This window comes from Trachinotus anak, unplaced genomic scaffold (genome assembly GCF_046630095.1).
Source record: "Trachinotus anak isolate AG129_WGS33_773 ecotype Australia unplaced genomic scaffold, CSIRO_AGI_Tana_v1 ptg000002l, whole genome shotgun sequence".
Classification (NCBI taxonomy): Eukaryota; Metazoa; Chordata; class Actinopteri; order Carangiformes; family Carangidae; genus Trachinotus; species Trachinotus anak.
Window position 1 is genome coordinate 18,874,182 of NW_027273853.1, and position 26,864 is coordinate 18,901,045.

At 41.3% G+C, this 26,864-nt stretch overlaps 2 protein-coding genes across 2 annotated transcripts; one reads left to right on the forward strand and one right to left on the reverse strand.

Annotated features, from left to right (window-relative positions):
* The first annotated feature begins 98 nt into the window (after positions 1–98).
* On the forward strand, positions 99–5,027 carry uevld (UEV and lactate/malate dehyrogenase domains). The gene is made up of 12 exons (XM_071503701.1): positions 99–701; positions 1,265–1,349; positions 1,447–1,512; positions 1,650–1,813; positions 1,915–2,056; positions 2,145–2,239; positions 2,366–2,471; positions 2,753–2,923; positions 3,024–3,188; positions 3,442–3,529; positions 3,771–3,894; positions 4,029–5,027. Exons 1-12 carry the CDS (start codon positions 660–662, stop codon positions 4,191–4,193), a joined length of 1,413 nt encoding a protein of 470 aa, XP_071359802.1. The 5' UTR covers positions 99–659; the 3' UTR covers positions 4,194–5,027.
* A 41-nt stretch (positions 5,028–5,068) lies between these two features.
* Positions 5,069–26,858, reverse strand: LOC139635997 (USP6 N-terminal-like protein). The gene is made up of 14 exons (XM_071503629.1): positions 26,718–26,858; positions 15,402–15,475; positions 14,684–14,769; positions 14,452–14,491; positions 14,253–14,333; positions 13,741–13,848; positions 13,541–13,650; positions 11,892–11,940; positions 10,019–10,139; positions 9,688–9,782; positions 9,366–9,431; positions 9,024–9,123; positions 8,406–8,558; positions 5,069–8,281 (listed from the first exon to the last, which is right to left on the reverse strand). Exons 2-14 carry the CDS (start codon positions 15,465–15,467, stop codon positions 6,897–6,899), a joined length of 2,460 nt encoding a protein of 819 aa, XP_071359730.1. The 5' UTR covers positions 15,468–15,475; positions 26,718–26,858; the 3' UTR covers positions 5,069–6,896.
* Between the last annotated feature and the right edge of the window lie 6 nt (positions 26,859–26,864).

Here is a 26,864-nt window from a genome sequence, read left to right on the forward strand (position 1 = left end):
GCTATTTTTGAGCAGAAGATGTTGCATATTTTTCCAAACAAACTTTGATTATAAAGTCAGTTGAATATGCAGAAAACATTGCCACTTCATGTGTTGTGTGTTTCTCTTTAAAAGCATCTGACAGAAATGGTTGCATAAAGGGTTTTATTTAATTATCAAGTTTTATGTCAGTGTTTTCTCAGAAAATGACAATCTTAGTAATATATAAAAAGTTGGATTCTACAACAAATGTCACTGTAGAAAATGGTATGTTTTTTGGTTCTAAGTGAAAGCAATGAAATATTTTCTTGCCATAAAATGTGTGGATTATTGTAAATTTTTTTTGGTTTGTTTTTTAGTTAATGTTGTTGAAAGAAACTTCAGGACTGGTGATGTTTGTAAAAGTACAGACTAAATGCAACAGGACCATATAACAGCAGTAACGTTGACACCAAGTGCATTGTAGTTGCTTCGGTTTGTCCCTCTCGGCCTTCCGTACATGACGTACCAAGTGGGAGGGCTCTGTCGCTTCTCCAAGCCAATACATCCATGACTACATCTGGAAGTTTGCGGAAGTTTTTACAGCTGAAGTTGAAGTCAGCTATCAAGAGGATAAACCCTGAGAAGACACTATTTTTTATTTGTTTTTGTTTTTGTTTTTTGGGGGTTTGCTTAAATAGATGGACCTCAGTTCGGAGAAAATACAGCGGATCCTCTCCAAGGTTAGTTGGTTATCAGATGTCAAGCTTAGAAATGTGTTATATGAAAACTCCCGCGGTTTCATCGTGGAGCGGCGAGCGCAGCAGGCTGTTAGCTAACTTCTCTAACTGGCTGAACCAGCTCTGTCACTGCACTGTGCCTGAGAAACGTGGATCAGGTGGAAATATACAACACTAGATGAAAATGATTTATATTCAGAACATATCCGGTTAAACGAAGTCTCTCTCGATGAATGCAGTGACACAACAGAATCACTGCATTGGGCTGTTTGCCACTTCTGTCGCCAAAGCGGTTTCCACAATTGGTCAAAGGATATTCTCTGCTAGCTCAGTTATAGCCTCTCTGTCATCTTGCCCTTAAGTGTAGCTGTTGAGTTCACAGCATCTTTTATTGTATGATCAATAAAATCCTGAATAATCTGCTGAATGGTTCAAGAAAATGGCTGTGTAATATTACTGAGCCTTACTGGGCTGATGCATCTTGAGTTTGGTGCGAAATAAATACTGAAAACAGCAGCTTACATATGGCAGCTACAGATGTTTGTCTTTCCTTCTCCTGATATCAGTACAAATTCCATGATGTTGCTGCTGAGGAGCTGCAGAAAATCCACAGAATCTACCCTGGGATGAAACCTTCCACAGGCACATACAGTGAGTCTCTCTTCATCTTTTGGAGACCTCAACACTTGTCCCATATATAGTGCATCACATTTGCATTTAGGCTCAATGCTCCTAATGTCACTTCCAGCATTCAGTGACAGCACACAGAAAGATCTCCTGAAATTAGTCGGCAACATCCCTGTCCAGTATGAAGGTAAGGCCGACCTCTGACTCTAGAGCTGTAAACACTCAGTCTGGGAGAAGAAGTTTTGTAATATTATAAGAGATAAAGCTGAATACGTCTCTGATAGGTCAATAATATGTACTGATGGTGCTGCCTTTATCCCTTAGGCCGCACCTACAACTTCCCCATTCAGCTGTGGTTGATGGACTCATTCCCCTTCACTCCCCCCATATGCCTCCTGAAGCCGACCCCTAATATGGTCATCAGAGAGGGCAAGCATGTTGACCCCAAGGGGCGGATTTATCTGCCAGGTCTACACAGCTGGGATTATGTAAGGCTTCATACTCCGCCAATGAAACTATAAATTGCGTGCAGATGTGGTTCTGTGGTGTTCTCATCAGTTTTGCTGCTGCGCCTTCTGCTCTGTGACAGCCCAAGTCTTCCGTGGTGGGTCTTCTGACTGAGATGATTGCCAAGTTTCAGGAGGATCCTCCACTGTCCTCAAAAACCTCAGGAGAAAACAAAGATCCCCATGAGCTTCTGGCATTTGTCTCTAATCTCCAGATCAATGATGGTGCTTAATTTGATTTGCAGCTTTGTTGTTGATAATCAATGATCAGATAAGTAGTTGCTATTGTTATCTTATCTCGTGTCTATTTCAGGTGGAACCAGACACCATGATCAAACGATCAACAAAGTCTCAGTTATTGGGGGAGGAGATTTAGGCATGGCCTCTGTGATGGGCATTTTGGCTAAGGTAAATCACCTTTTTATATCATCACCCGAGTACTTGGACTGATATTGTACATTTTCCCTGCTTGAATTAAACTGTCAAACTCTTGCATATACTTATTGACAGTTCATTTTCCCATTTTTCATATAGTGTAAAGTGGATAAACTGGTTTTCATTGACATTGCTGAGAGTTCCACCAAGGGCGGCAGTACAGATGTGGAGATTTTCAGTCTGCCTAAGGTTGAGGTGTCCAGAGGTACGTCACTTTCTGCACTGTCACAGAGTTATAAACAAGTGCCTCTCGGCTGAGTCATCAGTGATGTCAGATTGTTTCGCTGGTAGCTGAATGGCACTGTGCTTAGGAACTTGGCAAGCTTTAACTGAACCCCAAACAGCTGCTTTTCTGTAGCTGACTCTGAACTTTGACCTTTCAAAGTCAGAAAAACAATCTATCAATCAAAGCTTTGGCTAATTTTACTTCTAACTTTGCTGTTACGCGTGTGAAGGAGTTAACTACTGTTGACTCTTCTCTGTTAGATTTGTCGGCCTCTGCAGGCTCCAGAGTTGTTGTGGTGACTGCAAATGCATGGAGCAGTGAGCAATCATATGTCAGCGTGGTTCAGACTAATGTGGACTTGTACAGAGGAATCATCCCAAATCTGGCACGACTCAGCCCTAACGCTGTGATGCTTATCGCTTCACAACCAGGTCGGTAACAATGCCAAAGACACTGCCTCTGAGGAGTAGACCACCGTGCTTGTTAACCCTTTATACCATCGACTCGTTTCCCACTTTGCTCCAATTCCAGTGGACATCATGACCCATGTCGCCTGGAGGCAGAGTGGCTTACCTCCGACACGGGTGATTGGAGCTGGCTGTAACCTGGACTCAGAGCGGCTGAGTCATGTTCTGGATATTAACCTGAACACCCACAAACTAGCCTGGGTCATAGGAGAACTTTCAGACAACAAAGGTGAGCCACAAAGGATCAATTAAGTATTTACGTGTCGATCTGGTGTTGCGCCAGTTGTCATGGGGAATGCCTGACTGAAACATTTCCACTGACTGCTCTTCCAGTCATTACACCGATGGTTTGAACTGTATTTGCATAACCAGTAATGCTGCACTACCAGCTTATCATGTATGTTCTTTCCGTTCTTCTGACTTGTAAAGGCAACGCGTAAATGACGCACATGAATGAGCCTGTCATTGTTTTTGTCTTGCAGTTCCCGTGTTGAGTAACACCGGGCCGAACTCTGGCGTGCAGCCAGACATCGCCCCAGGATCCAGCTCTGCCAAACCATTGTTAGACAGGTACTGGTATGAATGACTTTGATGATGTTATTTGGTATAGACATTTTATAGACATTGTAACTGAATCAACAGGATGTGAAAGTGTGAACACAGGTGCTGTTAAAGGAGGTTTTAGGAATTACATGGGATAAGGAAATGTAACAAAACATATACCTCTTCATGGTCATGCTCAGTTTAAAATTGTTTTTTTTTTACTTTAAAAGCATTTTTTTTTCTGATGCACACTTTTCTGTATTTGCAGAGCTTTTGAGATCATGAAGAATCGAGGCCAGCGGTCGTGGTCCGTGGGTCTGTCCATCGCTGACATCACAAACAGTATCCTGACAAATAAAATGAAGACCCATTCTGTCTCCACATTGGCTCAGGTATTATTGCCAAGTGTATTTATTGTCAACCTCCACTGAGATAAAGTTGTGGTTGACTCTTCCACGGTTATTGTGGTTTTCATAGATATTTGATTATACAAGATATCACAGGTTCACCTCTGTTTTTGCTGTAGGGCTGGGGTGGTATAGGTGCAGAGGTGTTCCTCAGCCTGCCGTGCATTCTGGGATCGAACGGTTCCACACGCCTGGCTGGAGTGTCACTGGCAAAGGAAGAAGATTCCAAACTCAGGGACAGTGTCACATCGCTTTCTAACCTCATCAGTCAGCTCAGGGTATAAAGCATATGATTGTACTATGTGGCTTTACTGACCAGTCAGGGAGTAGCTGCGGCCTCCTTGCAGGTCAGGTCTCTGTTCAACATGCCCTCAGCACATGGGCAGTGCCTGCGCTGAAGCATATTGCCGATTCAAATAGCTACTTACACAGAAAAATTGAAGTTATGGACAGGGTTTCTGTCTTTGAATATGTGCAATTTAATCATAAGATTTGTTTCTCCATTGTCATGTCTATTAAATGTGGGTGTAAAAATTGCATTTTTTGTATACCAGTTTACCAGGACTATGAGAAGTTCCTCATTTTGTCTCATACAAAATTTGCAATTCGGAACATGTTACATGAATGCACAGTTACTTTTTTATTATAGCCATAAAACTCTATGCAAAAGCATCTTCAGAATAATGATTCTTATAGTTTTCAACAACCATATTTTTTGTCAATGACAGCTGAAGTTGTATGTAAGAATGTAATTATTGTTTAATTATTATTTTTCTATTAACCTCGAACTAACGTCTTTGGAGAAAATCAAGGTGTGGGTAGATAAAATATGAAGCATATATAATTATATGCAGTACATGGTGCTGGTAGTGAAACAACAGATTGTGTCACTGAAGTACAGCTTGTATATTTTAATAGCCTTATTTGCGGCCTTATTGCTGTTTCCATATTTAATGGCAATATGAAAAAGCTTTTAAAATGCCTTAATATTTAAACAGCCTTTCCTTGTACTTTTGTTTATTTTGTCTGAAGACATTGCACTACTAGAACCTAAGGTGTGTACAGGTACAGTGAAACTAAATGATTTTGTGGGTGTGCAATAAATATCTGACATCAGATGTGGATTGTCTTTGTGTGAAAGAGAGGACAACAGACACACTCAGGTTTAACGCTTTATAAAACTGAAATAAGTAGGTGCATAAATGTACACAAGCTTTGGTCTGAGCCTCAGCATCACTGTTGTCAACCAGATCCATAAAACAAGCAGTGATGTACAACTGGTGGTCAGGTCACATGACTAAAAATACTCCAGCAAGCCAAGTGCAGGCAAAGATTCAAGTTCTTGGATATGAATCAAAGCAGTCAGACCAAAGTTCATGAACAAGCCATTAAACATTTGTTAACATCTGGCTACAATGAAAAATGTTTCTTTAGCAGTAACCTGGAACTCCGTTAGAAGGTAACTGAAGGAGAATTTGCAAAACCTCTTGGTAATAACAAAGACCAGTGCAAACAACAAACACCACAGATGATGAGACAGTATATAATGTAATATACAGTATAACTGAATGAAAAGACAATATAAACATATTTTACTATTAGGTCCTTGTACAGTATATTATGGCTCAACTTCCATTACTGAAGAACTTTTACTCTGTACAATTAAAATGAAATGGCAGTAAAGTCACTGCAATGGCTCTAAATTATGGCTGTGCATATCAAGAAATTTAGCTGTAACTGATTCACTACTCTCCCCGGTCTGTGACAATCTGGAACAGTGTGATGAGGAGTCTGTCCTTGTTTTCTTAAGTCTAGCTTACAATGTGCACATTCATAAACAGGCATTATAGGTAGCATTTATATCATGGCGGGGACTAGTTTCTCAAAAGCATCCTGTCACAGGTTGTGTTCTAAAATGCAAAGACTCCATTTTACTGTCTTGTAACACTTCCGACCACTAGAGGGAGCGACTCTTCATAAATATGTGTCATGGATTACTGTAAATCCTCCTGTTATTCTTATATTTCCATCTTATTTAGCCTTGATAAGTGCATGCATATATACATGAAACAGTACATTATTGCTGTGAAAGTGTCAGATAAACAGATATAACACTGAAACTATTTCTTTGAAATTGACAGCATCCCAACAAAATTTAAAACTAAAAAAAAAAAGCAGCAAAATACCCACAGGGTACCCACTGCCTCCTGCCTGTACGTACACCAGTGATAGATTGCACCATGTCTTCCCTGCTGCTGGTGGTTACAACTTTACAACCTTTAAAAAGTTTGCATGCAAACTGCTTTGGTGCAACCTGGTTTAGTGGTCCTTTGTTATCAAGTATTGACCTAAATATACAGTAAAGAAACTGTGTTATATCAATAGATTCTCATTATAGTTTGTCATACATTTAAGAGGTGTGAGCCTGCTCACACTTGACTATAAACGCAGTATAAATGTATAGGCTTTGGGTGCTCTAGCAAAGACGACCTTGTGCTGCAGCCTCAAAAGCCCTTGCGTTAGAGTTGCTACCCTCAGTGCACTGCGATCAGATAAGACACTTTGCTGGAGCCAAATGAGACTAACTAAAGAAGAAGCAAAGGTGAAACACGCAGCTGGTATTAGATGACCTTAATACTGTGTAAATTCCTCATTACTGTCCAATAAAATTGAAAACCAAAAAAAAAAACCCCCAAAAAACACTTGCTTTTTGTGCGGCAAACGGTAACAGACGGCAGTTTTAAATACAAGTTTGACACTGCCCTTAAAAAAAGGTGCAAGTATCACAAATCTGTACAAATCAATGAAAAAAGTCCTTTCTCTCTTCCACTCACACACACACATACACAAATACACAGAGACCTTTGACACACTGAATAGCTACTGGCCTTTCACCTCTTATATGGCTTTGAAAACAAAACAAGCATTAACAGAGAGTCTGAATCATACTGGCATAATCAGTAACATTTGAATGATACTTGGAAACTTTAAAAGGTCACTGATTTGGGTAACTGCTGTCCACCTGGAGGCATCCTGCAAAAGTCTGGGCTGGATCGGACCAAGGGCACGCCTACTGCTGACTGTCCTGAGGGCCTGGAGTGGCCTGGGGGAGACCCGGTGTACAGCAGTGGTGCTGGGAAGGCAGAATGGTCCCTGGGGCCCCTGGAGAAAGGCTTAGAGTAACTGGGTGAGGCGGCTCTGTGTGTGTCTGAACAGCTGGCAGCGCTGCACTGAAAGGCAGTGAGTCTGTCAGCAAAACTAGGTGGAGGAGGGGGGATGATGGAGTCCTCCACCCAGCTGCCTCCTTCACATTCAGGCTCTTGTGGCAAACTGGGGAGAACGCACAATGAGGGAGGGACAGGAGAAGGGGAAGGAGGGATGAAGACAGGAGGTGGAGGAAGAGGATATAGAGCAGGGTCATAGTCTCTATTAATGGCACGTGGAGGATTGCCGTGCATGCAGGGAATTTCCTCAGGTGTGGAGCCCAGCAGCCTGTCCAGGTAGCGGTCATCCTCATCAACCTCAGACAGGTTGTCATACTGGGAGGTGTTGGAGGGCCGCCTGTCTCCTGCATGTGCAGGGACGTAGAGCGAGACTGGGAACTTTGTTGGCTTCGGGGGAGGAAGTCTGGGGGAGGAGGAGAAAGCATGGGGAGCAGAGGGATTTGAGGCAGGAGTGGGTGGTTTTGGGCATGGTTTTGGAGACAACTTTATTTGAGAGACCAGGGCTGAGCGGGGAGAAGGAGAGCGGCGCTGGGTCTCTGGACTAGTCCCAGTCCTTAGAGAGAGTGACTCACAATCCAGAGGCCTTTGGTCATTCTGCTCAGGGTAAAAGAGAGGTGGAGGTGGCAGGTCTGGGAGGTCCATGATCTCTTCCTCACACTGCATGATAAGAATGTCCAAAGCAGGGGGTTCGTAGGGTGGAGGCCAATCCACAGGCTCTTCCTGGGTCTCTGGGTCTCCAGGTTGGCTCTCTGGGTCTCCCCCGTCTTCGTTCTGGCTACACTCTGGGAGCGACTGCTTCGCATCTCTGTCCAACCCGCCCTCAGCACAGGGTTTGTCTGCTTTTGGAGGTAATGGAGGTGCTCTTTGAGGCCTTAGAGGAGAAGGTGTTCTTTGTGTGTGGACTACAACTGGATCTGGTGAAGGCAAAGAAGGTGTGTTTGCCCTGGAGAGGCTACTTGAGTCCTGGGGCTCTGCAGGAGAAGGGGTCTGGTTTTGGGTGATGCTGTCTGTTTGCTGCATCTCTGTATTGGGCTGGCTTTCGGGCTGCAGATTTATTTTGACCCCCAGAGGAGAGTCAGGCTGCAGCGGCAGTAGGACCACTTGTCTCTCTTGACCCAGAGGTTTCTTTGGTAGCTCCTCTGACTTGGCTAAAGAAGGAAATGGAAGATAAGGATGACATCAAAGAGGGGAAAAAAGATACTTCGGGATAAATGAGACGAGGAGGTGATTGTAGCTTCATACTATAACAGAAATAAAAGAACACAACTGCACCTGGAGGAGATTGGTCCAGCTTTTTACTGCGTAGCTCAGACATAGCAGCCTGCAAATGCTCAACCACCACATCATCAGGCAGGAAGAAGGACGCAGCAAGCTTCTCCTGGAGAAACTCCCTTAGGTCCTCTAACTGAAGCTTCTGGAGACGCTCTGATTGGACGCACACAACAAAAGACATAAAACAGTGGCAATTTAACTTACAGAAAGGGAGACCAGAGACAAGATTAAATGCCGAGTAACCTCGGACATGGTGAACCATAAATATGTATTATATCGTTAAAGACAGTAATTCGCTAACACGGGCCTATCTTTAAGATACTTTAGGAAGTGTCCTGTCATAAAAGTGGTTTTGCAAGAAATTGACCAATGTGCTGAGGCAATCCTCCTGCAAGCATCCAATGAAAAGTCAGCTTTCGTTTCTTCTCCACAGCAACTCGCCACTTGCATTATGTAAGCCATCCAGTTAGCAGGCAGCCAAGCGTGAGGCACCATGCGATGTAATCCACAGAGTAACATTCACTGGTGCAGCAACAGCAGCCATGGCTCTGTCTGGGCATGAAGCTGCTTTGACTCATTTAGAAGGCAGAAAGATAACGTAGCCAGCCTCATACTCACTCTTATGTAACTTGAGGGTAGTATACGCCATGGCAGTTAGCATCTTCTCTCCCTCCAATATGTAAATGTCCCATAAACGCAGGGTGAGGGTAAAAGGGGTCTGTTATGTAAGACACATGGTAGCAGAGAGTCAGTCTGATTAAAAAAAATATAAAACAACCTCAAATGTGGTGCAATGTCCACAAAAAATGCACAGAGAATGCATTGTGAGATCATGATATATGACCATGGTTAAGAGCAGAATACAACTGGGACTAGATATAAACTGTGAAGCTTTGGAGATGGAACTTTCATGCAATTCATATTCTTTCAACCGACGAAGAAACATGAGAAAATACTCACTCTGTCAATGAAGCACTGCAGAAACCATTTGGTGGTGTAAATCCCTGTTGTCATCTGCTCCTTGTCCTGTGGGACAGGAATTAATGAGAAATTGTCTCTATGGGAAATAACTCCTTATAATCTGTTCTCAGTTATAAATCTTACTTTCCAAATCGTCCTGACTCTGACCATGTGGCCTTTTGTGACATAAATCAATCACATAATGAGTAATGGTCTGATTAAATCAATTGCATCCCATGACCTTGTAAGCAGTCCATTGTGGTTGCTCCATGTCTGCTGCATGGACAGAAAGTATCAGTCATACAGATGTACTGTAACTCACCAGGTGTTTCTTCAGCTTAGGTAGCATTTTAGAGAGGATAAGCTCATGATGGGCCTGGAAACGGTGCAGCTTGGGAAATCCCGGAATGAAGAACCCTAGCACAGAAAGAAAAAATAAATCACCAGGCCATAAATGGTGTGTGGTGAGGGACACAGAGACATAATATTTAGAAATGAAAGCATACTTTCCCTTTTAAAAGGCCAAATTAGTAGTGGCCTTGTTCATTTTTATTCTTTTTCATAACAAACTATTATTATTTTTTGATATGCTCAAACATTTTTCTTTGTATAATTGTGTTTTCCTTCTGTCTTCATTTCTTCTTCTGTCTCACCGTGCATCGCATGCTTGCTGTTGGTGAGGAGCTGGGACAGAGCCCAGAAGGCATCTTCCTCATTCAGGTACATGAGCAAGATGGCAGCAATCTGACTCATCCCCTGGCAGTAGCTCACCTCCTGAGGGAGGACAGGAGAAGAGACAGGTTCAATTAAACAGAATTGGCAAATGAGAGGAATTATTCATAATTTAATAGAGCACAGCCACACACAGACTGAGAGACCAAGGGAGGAGAGCACCTGAATGTCTGATGTGGTCTGAAGGCAGACTGTGTGTGGTTTTACTGCACAGGAGAAGCTTCAGACCCACTGTACAAGCAGCTACAAGATTATAAACACTTTTACTAAAGGTTGTGAAAATATTTACTGCAGCCCGATATACATTCTCAGTAATGTCATGTCTTCAACTCGAATTACCGCCAATTTGCCTCCACCATGATTCAATGATTTACACTAAACACATAGCCCTTGGCAAGTGCAGATACACAAAACCAGACACACACTTGGTATTTGTCCGTATTAAGATTTATTGCACAGCTAGAGATGGACACTCCAAAGTATCCTTTCAAGGAAATACAGTAGATATAATTAATGTTTGCACTGGGGTTAAACTACACATTCTCCACATTCTTCTCTACCATCACATAGGCGAAAAGGACAAACACACTTTCCTCTCTTATCCCTCCCTCCTTTCTCTCTCGCATTCTCCTACTGACCCAGTTTCTTATGAGCAGTGTGTGAGAAGAGGGGAAAAAGGAAAAAGGGGACAGCACATTTCCATTTCCTCTGGCTAAAACACCTCCACCACACAGGAACCGACTACAGAACCAAATCAGAAAAACAGACATGGACTATGTTTGTGTACAGGGGAGATGAACTGTGCTGAACTGTTGTAAAATCCAGATTTCACTCCACTGAGACCTACTCTGCTTTATGGTAGAAAAAATACATTGAGACTTCATGGCAACTCCTAGTTGAATAGAATCCTTGTTATGTCTGACCTCAGCATCCGTAGCTGCATTTCAAAGACATTACTGTAAAGGAAACACTGTTAAGATTACAAATGAACAATAAAATGGATGAAATGGGTTCAGGGTTTCACGATAAATGACTAATGAAGTGGACAAAATGTTTTGTTCGTCAAAGAGAAGGCTTATTTTTACTGTGTTATAGCTACTGTATATCACAGTACTGTAAATAATATTTTGTAGGACTACAACTAACAATTCGTTTCCCTAATCAATTATTCTGCTGATTATTTTCTCAATTAATTGACTAATCATTGTCCTACAAATTTGTCACAAAGTAGTAACAAAGGCAGATTACGATTTCCCAAAGCCTAAAACTCCTCGCTCTGTCAGAACAAAAAGTCTAAAACCTCAAGATGTTCAGATTATAATCATATAAGACAGGTAAAAAATCTTCACGACTGACAGAAACTGAAATTGCCTCTGAACTTTTGCTTGAAAAATGCATGTAATATATGATTAATCCATTTGGTTTCTGCTTTTGTATTTTGCCTTGCAAGGTGAAGTACATGTAGAGTCAAAGGGGAACTTGGTCTAACGATGTGATCACTGAGTATAGATGTGGGTTCACTTGTGGTCTGGCTGTTCGACTGTGTTGCTGTGTGTTAAAGGCTGAGCCGCATTCATAAATAAAAGATATCACCCAAGGCTCTGAACAAGAACGAGAACAGATGGGTTGAGATTGCTTGGCCTGTTCTTTGCTGCATGCATTCGGTGGACTTGCAGCTGTTGCGCCACTGGTTTGCTGCTTTTGCTGCCTAGCCAGTGTATACAAGACTCCTCCATATTATGTAACACACACACTTAAGTATGCACACATATACACACATGTAAACACACTTACCGTGTTGTAGACAGAGTAAGCTGCTAGTACATGAAACAGTGCTTGCTGCCTAAAGAGGAAACAGAAAAACCACAAGTTAAAAACAAGGATGTGATTCCTTAGCAACAATTGAACAAGCTGTATTGGAGTATAGCTGAGTTTATTAAATGAAAATTCCCCAAGGCCACATGACTAATGATCTCTCAACATCCTCATCCCTAAATTAACACAAACAGATTCAAAACATTGCAACTATTTCTGGGGAGGCTGACAAACCCGGGCTGCATCATATCATCCTGGTAGTGATTGTGTAAATCTGTGTATGAGTGTGTGAATGCTCTTGTGGGCCTCTCACCCACTGCAACATTTTATTTTATTGAAGGACATGTGTGAAGGGACTTCTGTGATCTGTTAGTCCTGTGGTAACACTCGGAATTGAATAAAGACACAAAAAAAACCCCAAAACATAACATCACATTTTTATGGATTCTATTTTTTCATGATTTCCTGTATGTCAGCAAATATTGTGACACACGAATATCAAAAAAAAAGATTTTCATCATTTAACGTCTTCCACAGCATGCAGCCTCTATCCAGTTTCTATGACCACAGGGTTGTGTGCTGCATGGCTGATTACATCTTGAGTTTCAACTGTTTCAGACAGTGAGCAAAAGGCAGCCATTGTGTAAGCACATGTGTATGTGAGTGGAACAGAGGGATCAAGAAATTTAATGTAGACAGAGAGGATGTCTCCTCTCCAGGCCTCTATAGTAAATACATGTCTTTAAGACAGTGACAGAGACAGGAAAGCTTTAAATAGCACTGTCACTGCCTCAGTGTGAGTGAGACAGCTGTTGACTTGCAGGGAAGGAGTGGGCAGCCAAACAGGATGCAGTGGTGTTTTGGTCTGCTTGGACTTAGTACCTTTGAATTGTAGAGGAAGGACGTTGCAGAGAGCAAGAAGGGAGCATACTCAGTTATACTGACAAAGACAAACCAGTAGCTTTCACACCTGTCCCACAGCCGCCAACCAAATGCTATAAAACATAACAGACCGTTTTATGTTCTGTAGTTAAACTTATTATTTTTCTCTTAATTATTATTATATGTAAGTGTTGTCTCCAGATAACACTGTGGGCAGTGTTACTCTGTATGTACAAACCTCATATCTGTGCACATTTCTGTATGAATGCCATTTCCTGTGGGGCTTCATGCACTGACAGGAAGGCTAATAAAACACAGAAAAGGAAACAACCGCTTTGGTTTAGTGTGAGTGTGTGTGTGTGTGTGTGTGTGTGTGTGTGCATAGGGGGGGGGGGGGGCTGCTTCAAGGTTTAAACTAGAGGTCACACCCTACAAGAGCCTCAGTGAGGGCAAACCTGAACGTTTGAGGTGACAGAGAGAACCAAAACAAGAACTTTGGAGACACCATGAGACAAAAGAGGTTGAGGATATTTGTTATGAAAGGTAACTAAACTGTCTCAACCACAAGAATCTAAGCAGTGCGATAGGAGAGGTAAAAATTACTCAGGGTTTCAAACGTGTGACTCTTCTGTATGGCAATAAAGTAATGGTTTAAAAGGGGGAATGAAGAAATTATCCCGCTGCATCAGTAACATTTGTAGATGAAGTTCCACACAGCTTTCTTCTGAGTGATGCGAACAACTCACTTGACTCCAAAGCGATCCATGAACATAATGTGGTTCCTGAAGGTTCTGTTGACATCTAAGTCTATCTGCTTGATCTCTGTGGAGAAGTCACGAGCCTGCTGCTTCATTTTCTGGAGGACGGAGAAAAGACAACTGTTAGAATTCACTATTTCAAAGTATCCACATTTTAGAGGAACTCTCATCAGCTTTAAGATTCATACCTCATATTTTCCCTGGTTGTCTTCTTTGACTTTCCCTATGTCCAAAAGCAAGGCCCATGCCTGGCCTCTCAGCTGCAGAGGGATGCCTTTATATACACGCTTCACCAACTGAAACATATGTGACAGAGACATATGGACAGACATGAATGAGGACTCTCTTTAAACATAGAGAGACAGTCTTCACTGCAACAATCAGAGGCAAGAGGCCGAGGGTCACATATGAATGCTGCTCTGTGGAGTGTACCCTTGTTAACTCTCTTGAATGACAAAAACTCATCACATGCACTTATGTACTTGCTTTAGCTGTCTAGACCGGAGAGAAGGGAGGATAAAGGAATAAGCTCTAGTTAAAAAGGGAACGGAAAACAGATTATTAACAGATGTGGAAATAATAAATCAAATATTTTAGCTGAAAAAAGGGAAAGAAGGGCTAAATTGAGACAGCATATTGGTGTGTGTGTGACTCCCTGAGTTCACTGATGTTTGATGTGCGTTACTATTGTGTTACACACCTTTTCACTGTTCCTGTACTTGTCCCAGTTCTTCACCATCTTCAGCCATTTCTCCACTCTCTCTACCTCCTGCTGCTTTTGCTGGGGAAAGGAGAGACATATATACATGTGGTCAGCTGCCTAGGTGAAAGGGTGCAACTATATCACATGCAAGGTCAAAATCTGGACTAGCTATGGAGGACAAAAAAAAAGTTCATACCTTCTCTTCAAGCGCACTGGGTGTTGGCAGTTCTTCCTCACTGGAGCAGAAAGAATTACACAACGTGTTATAAATAGGACCATTGAGATGATAATCTAAGTTTAACATTAATATAAGACATCATCGTAGTGAGATAAAGATGAGACAGAAAGTGTGACAGAGATACAAATGAAGGTGTTCTCATTCAATCCACTAACACAAAGCTGTCAGTGCTTTAAGTCGGCCAACTTACTGCAGGAAGCCGAAGCGGTCAGTGATCTTAAAGATGCTGTAGTCAGCATCCTCCCATGGGTCAATTTTGACTCCCTCCTGCCTGCCCTGAAACATCCACATACCATTAACCCCTTATTAGAAAACACTGCATGCAAAAGAAAGAGTTAAAAGTGACTTCAGATGGTGCTTGTGTAGCTGCAAACAAATTATGATACAGATAAAACAAGTAGAATAAATTGAACATGTCAGGTAACATTTTGAGGTGAAATAAAAATGAAAACATATTTTTCAGTCATTTAAAAAAAAAAATCTGCTCTACTTGTTTGTTCCAACAGCCTACAAAACAACACTAAAAAGACTAAACCTTCCAGTGATCTTTGGCTTCTCTTGTTTTCCTATTCCTAACATGGGCACTCGAAAGGGTTTTAACCCCAATTTGTGACACACAAATGCAAACATTCCCTGTTGTTGTGTCATTCATTGATCATTCCAAGTAATCCCATTTCCACTGCCCATTGGTTACAAATCTATTCACACACTGCATGCACCATTTAGGGCCACTCTACACAAGAAAGACCATCGACTTCTCTGTTTTGGTGTGAAACACCTTGGCTTCCCCTCTTTGATGGAAAATTATGATCCAGATGATCATGATTTTACTTTTTTAGGATCAACCTTCCTTACATTCGAGACTTTCGCAAAACGTGCCTTCAATATTTCTTTGTGCACACACTTACCTTGTCATATTTAGAGATAATTTCAGCACGTTCCTCTGCTATCAGTGTGTCTATGTCCTTCTTCATGTCAAAATCTGAAAGGAAGTAGATAAAAATGTCTTTAATAATCATCAAAATATCAATGTGAATATCTATATTAAAAAGGTATTGTAGCTTCGTGATTTACTGCTCTCTACTGTTTTTGGTGTGGATGTCCACTATATATAGAGATCATCACATACTTTGCGCTAATTATCTATTTAAGTTGAGGTCAGAGTGCAGGTCAACTACAGAACTGTGCTAAGCTGGAGGGCCTGGACGTTCAGAGGGTCATGTGACTAATTCATGCTATTGCTGGGCTACATTAGTTTGAGAATTGTGCATTAGGTCTACAAAAAAATAAATGTGACACAGATTATACAAATGGTCTGCATCATAGTGTGGGGTCACAAGACCTACATCACACTCTGTGCTTTTAAGATAAATGTTATTGCGTACTGGAGTCTATACAGAGCCATTGAGTGAAGAGGCAAGCCCAAAGGCCATCGCAAACTTCCTGTTAGTCTTCCCAGAGCCTAAACTGACTAAATAGTTGGTATCATAGACTATAGCTCAAGTTCAGTTTCTCTGTGGTGAGTTAAAGAGAGTTAAACTGCACATTTAACTCTCTTTAACGATAGTCCCGACATTGAAGTGTATAATATACATTACTTAAACAGAAGAAAAATGAGAATTAATCCATTTCACATCCAAGCAGTTTCAAAAAGAATACAGAAAAAAAGAAATTACACCTAAAATCTGAAAGCTTTCGTTCTCATGTTAGTTATCTGATATGTTACATCTGACTGTCTCCGGCTGTTTAGGGCCTTTAAAAACAGTGCGTTTTTCACATTCTTCCAAATTTGCCTAAATTTCAGGTTTTAAATCCGATTAATTTGTGTGATAAGGGCAGCTCAGGACAGGCTGAGAGTGGATCAAGATGGTTTAGACTGAGTCTCTAAACCTCTCCCAATGCCAAATAATCTGTGCTGTGAAAGGCTTCCAAACAAGCTTTTCCTGGTTTTCCCTCATACACAAATACTGTCTAAAACAGCCACTGGAAAAAGCGCATAAAGCAAGAAAGAAAGAAAAGATTTTACTCTATGTTGAACTATGTGTCATTTCAGAGTATTTTGCAGTCCCAGAAGGCCAGTGGGTCAGTAGAGGCATATGTGAAGTGTGAGTCAGTGACAGTCATGGGACTTTATGTTTCTTGTATGCATGTACAGTAATTCATGCCTGCATGCACATACAGCCTCACTGGTGCCAAATCACAGTATTCAAGAAGTAAGACAGTGAGAGACTGGCCTGAGCCCATGAGGACAGAAACAGAGAGGTGGCCATCTGAGGCCAGCGCCTGTGGTGAAACCAGAACTCAGAGGCTCCTGGAGCCTCTCCCCCTCTCTTTTTCTCACAGTATAAACCCCACCTGACCCCAGTCTGTCCCTTTAAGCCTGTCTCCAGCCTTCCCTGGGCTGATGTGCTCGGCCAGCATGGCTCGGCTGTTTAGCAGTTGTCAAGGCTGAATAAACACCCCAGAGAGAACAGCCTCAACACTTGTTTGCCAGGTCAGCATCTCAGAGAGATGTTTGGATACAAAGAATGTGTCAGCTACACCTCGCAGGCACAATGGAAGAAAGTAGACAAAAGAAAACATAGGTCAGACTTTGCAGTCTTTGAATGTACTGTAGGTGTTAAAGCATCAGCGTTAAGAAGTAACCGCTGGTTTATTTAAGGAACAAGTTAACAAGTAGGCCTTTGTTATGGTTTGCATTTAAATGCTGTCATGAGACAAATACCCAAGATGAGAAAATTTAAGTCAAAGTAAAAGTCTTCCACTTGACAGGGGAGGAAACAAAGCTATTTTTGTGTTACTTTAGTATGAATCTATGTGAATTCGATTAAAAAATTTGTTTTGTTGGTCAAACTAATGCATTTAAATATAAAAGTAACTTTACATAATTGTCGGTTTAAAACCAAACTTCTTTGGAGTCACTTTCTGTGACACTGTAGAGGAAAAACTCCACAGGCGACCTCATTGAAACAAATGCTGTGCGCCGAGGAATACTTTCACTGACGCCTGATGGCATGTGTAGCCAGCTGAGGCCTCAGGTGGTGTGTATGTCTGGCATGCCTTGCAGCAACAGGTGTGAGAGCACCTGCCACCTCTCACAAAGACTCTTTAGCTTTTTCCTTCGAACCCTTATGCTAGTGAAGACAATTTGCCTGAAGCAATTTTACACAACATTTTACATCTCAATGCTGGAACAGCAGGCACAATGACAAGATAAGGGGGCAGGTCGCAAGGCATGGAATATCAAGATGCAATTAGTTGGTGAGTATAAAAAAAAAATCATACGTTTTGGGTTGCTTTGTATATTTTCACACATGTGCACAAGATGCTTCTGTCTCCTCTACAATCAGAATTAATCATTAAAGATAGGAATATTGATGTGTTATTTCCTTTTCATCAGGTACCAGACCCCTCAACCATACACCTAATTTCTAACACCACATCATCCAGTCTTATCCATCAAAACAACAGCTGAGTCTCCTGTCTAACAAGTGGTCAGTGAAACCAGACCACTGAACAAATGGACTCTGCTGTCCTTTGCTTTTCTTTTTTACCATTTCCCTTCTCTTGTTCACCTCAGGTCAGGGTATTTCAGGTTTTTTGAGGCATCAGCATATTTTCTGAGCAGCTGTGAGCTGTCTGAGAGGGGGCAACATTGACCTGTCTCTGACCTTGCCTATATCATATAATCAGGGAAAACTGCCTGCCTACTAAATGCAGGCTACATTCAAACATCTTGAGTGCTAAGGTTTGAACATGAAAAGAATGTAGAGCTTTCTCTATACTGTTATTCTTTCCAGGGGTGGAAGTAATTTAAAAAAAATGACATCTGAACTACAACAATCTTTCAGATAGGAGTTGGTGTAAAAAAGTGTGTGGAGGCCTGTTTGTGTATGCTGCTTCTTTGAATCACCTGCAGAAAAACTTGAAGATTATGCCAACTAGCAAAGTGGGCTTACAGTATAGTGTTGATTTCAATATGTGAAAATACAAACAACACTTTCCATTGCACCTGCTGAGTTATTTAACATTGCTGGCATTTGCAACTATATGATACACAACAATACTAAAAATATATTTGTTAACAAATGGAGACCAGACAAAAAAAAAAAGTGGTGAGAATTATTATTATTCAAAGCAAAACATGACTAACTTCGAGGCTTTTCACTCAAGCTCCTCACTGGTGACTGTGAGCTTTTTTTCACATCACTGTCTACTGGGTAAATTAGTGTAAAAGGTCTGTTATGCTTCATCTTAAGGTTCTAGCTGTTTACTTCCTGTGTTGAGTCTCCAGACTGCTGATAGTATTGTGTTGGGTTCAGGAAGAAAAGGAAACCAGTGACCGCCACTCCTTCAACAACAGGTTCAATGATAACTGCAAGGAGTGTGACAACAACATGGGTCTTCCTTCAAGGAGGAAAAACCCTTTTACTGACAAATCCCTCATACCATCCAGACTGGGCGTTTTATAGTCAGCAAAATGTGAATAATACCACACGGTGGTCAGTTCACATTAACACTACTCATATTTTGCTTGTGAGTCTCCAACACAGCTGAGCCCCTTTGCAATGGGCAAGAAATTTACTTTGAACAGCTCTTTTCAAGTGGTGACTAAAAAGGTTGGTAGTTGTGGTGAAACTCAAGGTGTCTGGTAGATGGAAGCTGTAGGAAAAAAGTGAGTAGGCAGCAGAGAAGGTCACTAAGTGGGAGAGAGATCATGCAGATACAGTTAAACATCATAGATGGGGGGAGTTTACAGTTTTGTTGAAGTGTGAGGGAATACATTTGAAAAAGAGGGGGGAGGGAGGTGGAGAGAGAGAGAGAGAGAGAGAGAGAGAGAGAGAGAGAGAGAGAGAAAGAGAAAGAGAGAGAGATTAATTAAGGTTTTAATTATTTATAGATTTTAAGAGAAAGAAACTATTGTAGATTTCAAGCAGAAAATGTGAGCTGGGAGTTAAGTGCAGAGACATGACAATAGGGATTCACACCTTTAACAGAATAAATTTAAATACAGATCCTTTCATATATCTTTCAAAATGTAGTGGTGGTGAGAAAGTGGTGGGTTGGTCAGTTTAGACAGTGAGCAGAGAGTGGGCCAGAAATGTAGAGAGCTAATGACACTGCGTAGTGAGAAACCACTTTCCTGTATGGCTAAATTTTGATGATCTGGTTGCTTACAGGATACAAGACATTGAGCCTAGGGCCTAGGTGACATCATTTCCTGTTATGACATAGAGCTCTAAATCTAGCTTGCCTATATAAGCTCTCAGTGCACTGTTGTAACCACAAACAGCTTGCAAAGCATTCTGAATCACATCCATCTAATTATATGGTTTTAAACATTGATGCAGCAGTCAAAATTTCCTTGATTTATCACCAAAATGTGTTATCTCTAAATGTATTGCATTTCCGTGCTGTGTTCAGCTTGGTTATGACCCACATCATCTACAGTGTCATTTCTTAAGCCATAAATAATAGGGCTTTTATAAGGCAGAATTATTAGAATAAGTAATTGTACTTCTTCTTACTGAAATGTATTTATTTACTTTTTAATCTATTTCACTGGGATGATAAAGCACAAGTTATATATTTCTTGATCCATGATCATCTCTCTTTTGATTTATAATCAATCTTAATCTCAGTAGTCGTCAGATTTAAGACAGAGGATTATGCAGTTACAAAGTCGGAATGAAATCCTGCGATTAGAAAGAGTCTGGCAGTAGTTCTTTTACTGTGGGATCTTGGAAACTCAGAGTGCAGTGACTCTGGACTAATAGTTTAGGTTAGGTAAGATGTGTGCGTGCATGAGTGTATCAGTGTTCTGACAACTTGAGCTGAAACCCTCCAGTGAAACTACATCAGGGTGTGGGATGTTTATACAAGCACAACGAATGGTAGAAGGTTGCTAAGATGAACTCACTGGGCTGGAGACTTCATCTTGTTTCATCTAAACTAAATGTGTTCATTGTGGTCGCTCACTGAAAACACTAAATTAGAAGCATTACACAGATGTTGCATTGAAATCCCAAGGGAAAGATTTATTGATTACTGATATATGATCACATTTTTCATTTTCACTGAATGTTTTCTGTGCGGTTAGCACTTAAAAATCCTAACCCCAAATTGCTGATGGTATGATGAAGCAACAGAGGACAGATGTTTAGTTCTCTTAACCACTGGATGATTAGTCAATGCTGTGTGGTCAGCCAAAGGATGCTCTGGCTCCGAGATAAGACAAGCTTGGGCTAGGCACTCATTCAACTGTGTTAACCTTACCAAGCTTACTCCCATACCGCACTGACATCTGTATCATTTATGATCACTCTGCACTATAAACCATCATCTGTCCTGCATGTGCCTACATTACGTTGCCCTGGGGTATTAAAAATTACTACCCACCAATTACCAAAGGCAAGTACAAAATGCCAGCTTATTCTAATGATTCCTAAATGAAGGGCCTTTAAACTTTTGCTCTTGCATTCCATTTGAAAAGATCTAAAATAAGAATTTCAGAATGTGAATTAACTGACACCTAGTGTTAAATCAAGTATATATATAATATAACTGACAGCCAAGACAAACCCTTATAACATATATATTAACTTATGTGATTTGAGTCCTATAGTGTCTTTAGTATTCCTAAAGAAAAAAAAGACATTCATGTTTGTGTGATACCTTCTTCATATATTGCAACACATTAAATTCATTACTTACGTAATTATGGTGGTTTTACAAATCATCTGACTTCAGGTTTTAGTCTTAGTCAGTCATTTCTAGACTCATTACTAATGCAACTTACAACAATAAGCTTCAAAGAATATTCAGCAATGCAGTGTATGTTATTATCTCTGCCAGTACATTAGCCTAATGCTGTAGGCTCTTGGTGATTGTGGAGAACAAGCATCATTCCAGTTCAGAAGAGGAAGGAGGCTAACAAACGACCACATGGCTCCAATTTCCACATGAAGAAGTCTTGAGTCCCAGATGGCTTCAGAGTTCTAGTTGTTAATGGGTGTCAGACACACTGTGTGTGCATGTAAGCATGCATGTGTCTAAAAGAAGCAGAGACTGACAGGGAAAAAAGCAGAGAGAACTGGAGAGAGAGCTTGGGATCACTAAGAGGTTTCTCTGTTTTTAGCAGGGGCAAGGTAGCTGTAAAAATGGAACAGAATTGTTTCATTTGCCACAGATGGCAATCAAGTTCACCCTCACCAGAACTTAAGATCTTCTGTTCCGTTCCTCTCAACATAATGTTGATCTGGCGGTTATAAAAAATGCATGTTATACAAAGGAAATCCCTCAGAGACAAGGAATCACTAAGTCACCCCACAGGAAATCTAAGCAGGCTGGTATGAGATGTTCAACACTGGCCCCTTCTTTAAAGAAAGGTATGGACTCCAGATGGAGCTTCAGAGATACAGTAATGCTGCTCAAACTGAATAACTGCATGCACGATCCTCTCGGTTTCATCTTGCACCATCATCAAGCACGTTGCAAGTAATGACCAACCATTACATATGCAGTGATATTGTGTATATGTAAATAAAGCCAAGATGCGTCAGTACCCTCTATAGACATAACAAGGAAGCAAATGTCAAAGCCCTGTGCTACAAAACATGTGTTTTGCAGGTGTGATGGTGCATATGGACAATGGACAATTGTTTACCCCTAATCCCAGTGGTTCCCCTAAGGAGTTGTTCAAAGTGGCTATTGACTCACAGTAGAGCATGGCAAACAGTGTGCTAACTTCATCTACTCTTGACCGTGTGGAAGCGACCACTGAGACCATATAAACTAGGCTATCAACTTCAAGAACAGAGACAAGAATGCTACCGAATTAGACTAATGAGAAAAAATCTAACTGTTGGAAGCCTTGATAGTGAGCCACAAAGTCTCTTCAACAAGAGATTCGTTGTCTTTCTTGCTGTCTGAGGCTCTCTTTCTACCATCTCCCTCCGTTTCTTTTGTATAGCTGTAGTGTTTGTGTTTATGCATAGAAAATAGCAGCGACACAGAGACTGTGTGACCCAGGGGCCAAACATCCAGAGAACAGGGACTGGGGAAAAGCACAAGGCTCAGAATAGATTGCTGTCCCCAAGAGGCTTTTCTGTCCTGTCCCACTCAATATTACCACTGTCGCTGTGTCTTACCATTTTTCCAAAGCTAAGCACACAGAACATACAGTAGATTCACTGGAAACTCTCACCATCCCAAACAATCTAACTTTTTCCATATCTTAATAAAGGAAATAACAAGCTGGAACCTGAGGAAGGGGGTCTCTATCACCTCACCCTGCATCTGACCCAGCCTGAGAACTCTGCTTCCTTGCTGCTGCCTCCCCTCACCTGGGGGAGGGGGGTGTCTATATATAACAATGACCACACAAAGTTTTAGATGCAGGAGTAGCAGGCCAGCCAGAGAGGCCTCGTTTCCCAGAGTGGTAGCACTTTTTTCAAGGGGTGGTATGAGGAGGACAGGAATGTCAAGGGAACAGTATTCATAAACACATAACCACAGGACCCTGCTGAGAAAGCCACATTCTCATAAATGGATCCTCTTCCTAGCAAAGATGGAGTCATAATACAAACAGTGAAACCAGGGGAAAGCTCTCATCCAGAATTTGAGTAACTATTAGTGCTATTACATTATAAACAAGTACTATTATGTTATAAAAGCTTTGTAAACTTGAATTATAGACAAGTAATCAAACTGTTCCAATATGGAGTTAAACAATTAATAATATATTGTTAAGAAATGAACAAGGGAAATACACAGTGTAGGAAGTTAGACAAAGTCAGAGTGACGCATGTTATTTTTCTCCAAAAGTCATTTTGCACAACAATCTTATTTAACTGCGACAAGATGGAAGTGGTCAGGTCATCAATAAGCTTGCAAAACATGAGATCTAGTACCATTTCTGCTGTTTGTGTACCACTATAATACCCTCACAGCACCTCAGTACAACACTAGTTTTTACGGTGCCAGACAGATTAAATAATTCAAGAAGGTGAACACATAGAGAGCAAGTAACCAATGAAAAAGGCCCAACTAGGGACAAAGTTAGATGGTCTCAAGTAAAAAGCTAAGCAAAGATGATGCTAGGTTCACTGATGCACACTCCACTGGTGATTTATATTCATATATCATAGTTTTCATGTACACATCATGTTAATAAGCACAGAAACAGAGGATTATGGTACATGGGAGAGGAGCAGTCTTACACTGGAGGGAAAGCGTAATTTCACCACGATTCAACAACAGAAGGAGGTTAAGTATTTGGAGCAAAAACAAATTTGAAGTGGCATGTAAAAAAGACAAACTGGAGACAATCATAGAAGGGAAATTCCAACATAGCCCAGTTTAGCCTTCATGCCAAAAGACAAACAACTATTTGGGTTATTATCCCATGGAGCCATCACTCATCTCCTCGGTGGTGTGGCAGTTTTCAGCCTGAGTGACAATCTACCATCTCAATAGTAATGTGACCTCAATTTAATCAAGGACAGGGTGTGGGGAATAGCTTTGAGTAATTTATAGACAAACTGGCGCGTGCAAATGTCTCGCTGGTTTCTAAGAGGCTCATGCTACTGCCCAAATGTAATGGCCCAACACATGATGGTGCTGTATAATCACTTTATCCGGAAATAACAATTATTTTCATTATCAATTGAAACGTCACTTCTATTCTAGATCTAGGTATTAGGTTTTCTATAATCTGGGGATCAGAACTAGCTGGCTGGCTCTTCTGTGTGGAGTTTGCATCTTGTCACTGGGTCTACAAAGATTTCAGACATGCAGGTTTGGTGAATGGGAAACTCAAAGTAGCACATACGTGCGAATTTGAGTGTCACTGTGGTTGTCTCTATACTTAACTCTTAACAAACTGACAACCTGTACAGGGCTACTCTTACCTCTTGGCTTGTGTGTGCTGATATGGGCTCTGAAAACTGTGAGAGGATTTCATGGGAGTCACACAGCAAGGCTAAAGCTTTTTTATGGTTGGCAAAAAGCTTCACTATCTGGTGCGTTTTGTCACACTGGTACGTTTGTAGGCCCTTGACGTTTATTATAAAGCCACCATTCAGGCAGACAAAAAGGCTATTGTTGCCTCTCCACTGAAATAATATTATCACAACAGAATACAATGAACGCTGCTGATTGAGGAATTATGACAGAACTACAGATGGACATTACATTTTCCCTCAGATTAAGACATTAGGATTTAGTGATAATAAAACTATTAACTGAATTCAATGCTTTCATCTTGGAAATAAAATATATATCAATGCCTTTTGATACCTCAACGTGAGGCAGTGGTGACTTCAAAAAAAACCAAAAAAGACTTAATAACCAACTCTGATTGTACTAAAAATGGTTGATGCTGCTGACTGAGGCCCATTCACAGACATAAAAACAAAATAAGAGCTCACATGCTCTGCCTCACACGTGGCTCACATCCTGCTGGGATCGGAGAGGGCAGTAGGATCATTGTTCAAGAGCACATTCAAGAGTCTTAAAGCTTTCTGCAAATAAAAGTTCAGTTCATATGCATTTCTTAAATTCAAACTGTGCAGAAATATATATTAAGAGGGATGTAATAATATATACTTTGATCCAAATAAGGTGGGCACATCCTGTATGTTAGACCACACTTTTAAAAATGCCCTAGTTGTAAATGGGGCATTACATTTGGTTAACTCAATGGGGACTTGATCTCTGAACAATGGTCGTGGTTTGAACAGAAATCAGAAATCAAACCATTTAACTGCAGCAAGAACACAAAGCAGAAAGAGGGACACAATGAGGCAACAGAAATGCTGAGGGATGGGTTGGGGGGGGGGCACAGTGTCACACAGTGTGACATTCACACACTGACGATTGAACCATAAGAAATTGTCTAGCTATGCTATAGGCTTGTAAACATGTGCATGTACAGCTAAGCAAAAAAAAGATATGTCATATATGTCTGTGGACTGTAGATGTGCACTAAGTGTATAAGATCCTATGCATCCATATGTATACAGCTGGACAAAAAAAACAAACATCTGTCTTCTTACACGTCCTTCACAAACAGTGCTGTCCATCAGTGAATGAATTACATGCATATTTAAATTGTGGGGAAATTAACTCGCCATTAGCAGCATGCACATCTGCAACATTATACTGAAAACAAAAACACAGGAGGAGGGGGGGGGGGGGGGGGGGGGGGCAATGACTGTAAAACAATGAGTACCAGACATCTGGCAGAGGATGAGAGCTAGATCCTGCTGGAGATCTTTGACTCAGACTGTCTGCAACCTCCCCCACTACTCAGATGAACCAGTGAGACGCCCCCACCAAAGGGGACCTGGCATGGCATGACATGACATACAGGCCAGTTACTGGCCTACTTCTGGATGCTGGAGCATCTGTGGTCTGTGTGGTGCTTTATGTGGGGCAAAATCCTGATATTTCCAACGACAAGATATGTTCACTTCTTAAAATGTAATCAATGCCCTGATATCTCGATCACAAGTGCAGTTCCTGATGTTGAGAGTTATCTCGTATACATAAATGCGGATTAAAATGCGGAACTTGAGGATGTCAGAGACAGAAACACTGAACACTGAAAACTGAAAACTGAAAACTTCATTCGCAGGCACAGCAACCAAACAGAAGAAAAATACTTTGTAAGTTGGAGTGAATGACCAGAAAATGAAGGCGAGGGACAGGCAGGTCCCACCATAGATACATTTCTCCGCCATCCTAGCCAGGAGTTCAGAAGCCATTTAACCGCTGGAAACGCCGTGAAGAGCGAAACAAAAATCAGAAATTCCCCCGAGAGAAGCGCTCAATAACTGTCCTTACCACAGAGGGTTTGTTGGGCAAGCCATCCACTGTTACAACAAATGGTTTTGGTTCCTAGAAACCGAACTAGCATAAATCTTCATTTCTACCAATGACATGTGTATGAGAGCGAAATCTAACGCTCACCGCCGCTGCACGCAAGCGAGTAGCCGTTACAGTGAGTGGGGATTGTTTCCTTTATTGGTTTGTAGAGAAGTAGGCAAGTTGTAAAAATAAATAAATAAATAAATAAAACATAAAAGGTCTAGATAAAGAGACACAAGTGTTTTGCGGCCAAGCGTTTCCAAACCCCAACAAGTGTAAAGACAGCGAAGACTAAACAGTCCTCTGTAGTATGGACGCTAACCGTTGAAGAGCAAACCGTCGTCGCCGCTTACCGTTTGGAGTGACTTCCCTTGTACTGCTGCTCTGTACCGACAAGTACAAACAAAATCCACTATTCTCATTATCTCCCTCGCTGTCCAGGGAAAGCCGCTGTCACTTTGCCGAAGTCTTGTCCCCGACCGTCGACTAGCTCCTTTCAA

Excerpts from the sequence above, each read along its gene's own strand:
- uevld (XM_071503701.1), top strand. The coding sequence starts at position 660 with ATGGACCTCAGTTCGGAGAAAATACAGCGGATCCTCTCCAAG. Across the intron at positions 1,350-1,446 it reads ACCTTCCACAGGCACATACA|CATTCAGTGACAGCACACAG; the intron begins GTGAGTCTCTCT and ends TGTCACTTCCAG. Across the intron at positions 1,513-1,649 it reads CATCCCTGTCCAGTATGAAG|GCCGCACCTACAACTTCCCC; the intron begins GTAAGGCCGACC and ends TTTATCCCTTAG.
- LOC139635997 (XM_071503629.1), bottom strand. The coding sequence starts at position 15,467 with ATGAAGAAGGACATAGACACACTGATAGCAGAGGAACGTGCTGAAATT. Across the intron at positions 14,334-14,451 it reads CCAGTGCGCTTGAAGAGAAG|CAAAAGCAGCAGGAGGTAGA; the intron begins GTATGAACTTTT and ends TCCTTTCCCCAG. Across the intron at positions 9,432-9,687 it reads CTAAGCTGAAGAAACACCTG|GACAAGGAGCAGATGACAAC; the intron begins GTGAGTTACAGT and ends CCTGTCCCACAG.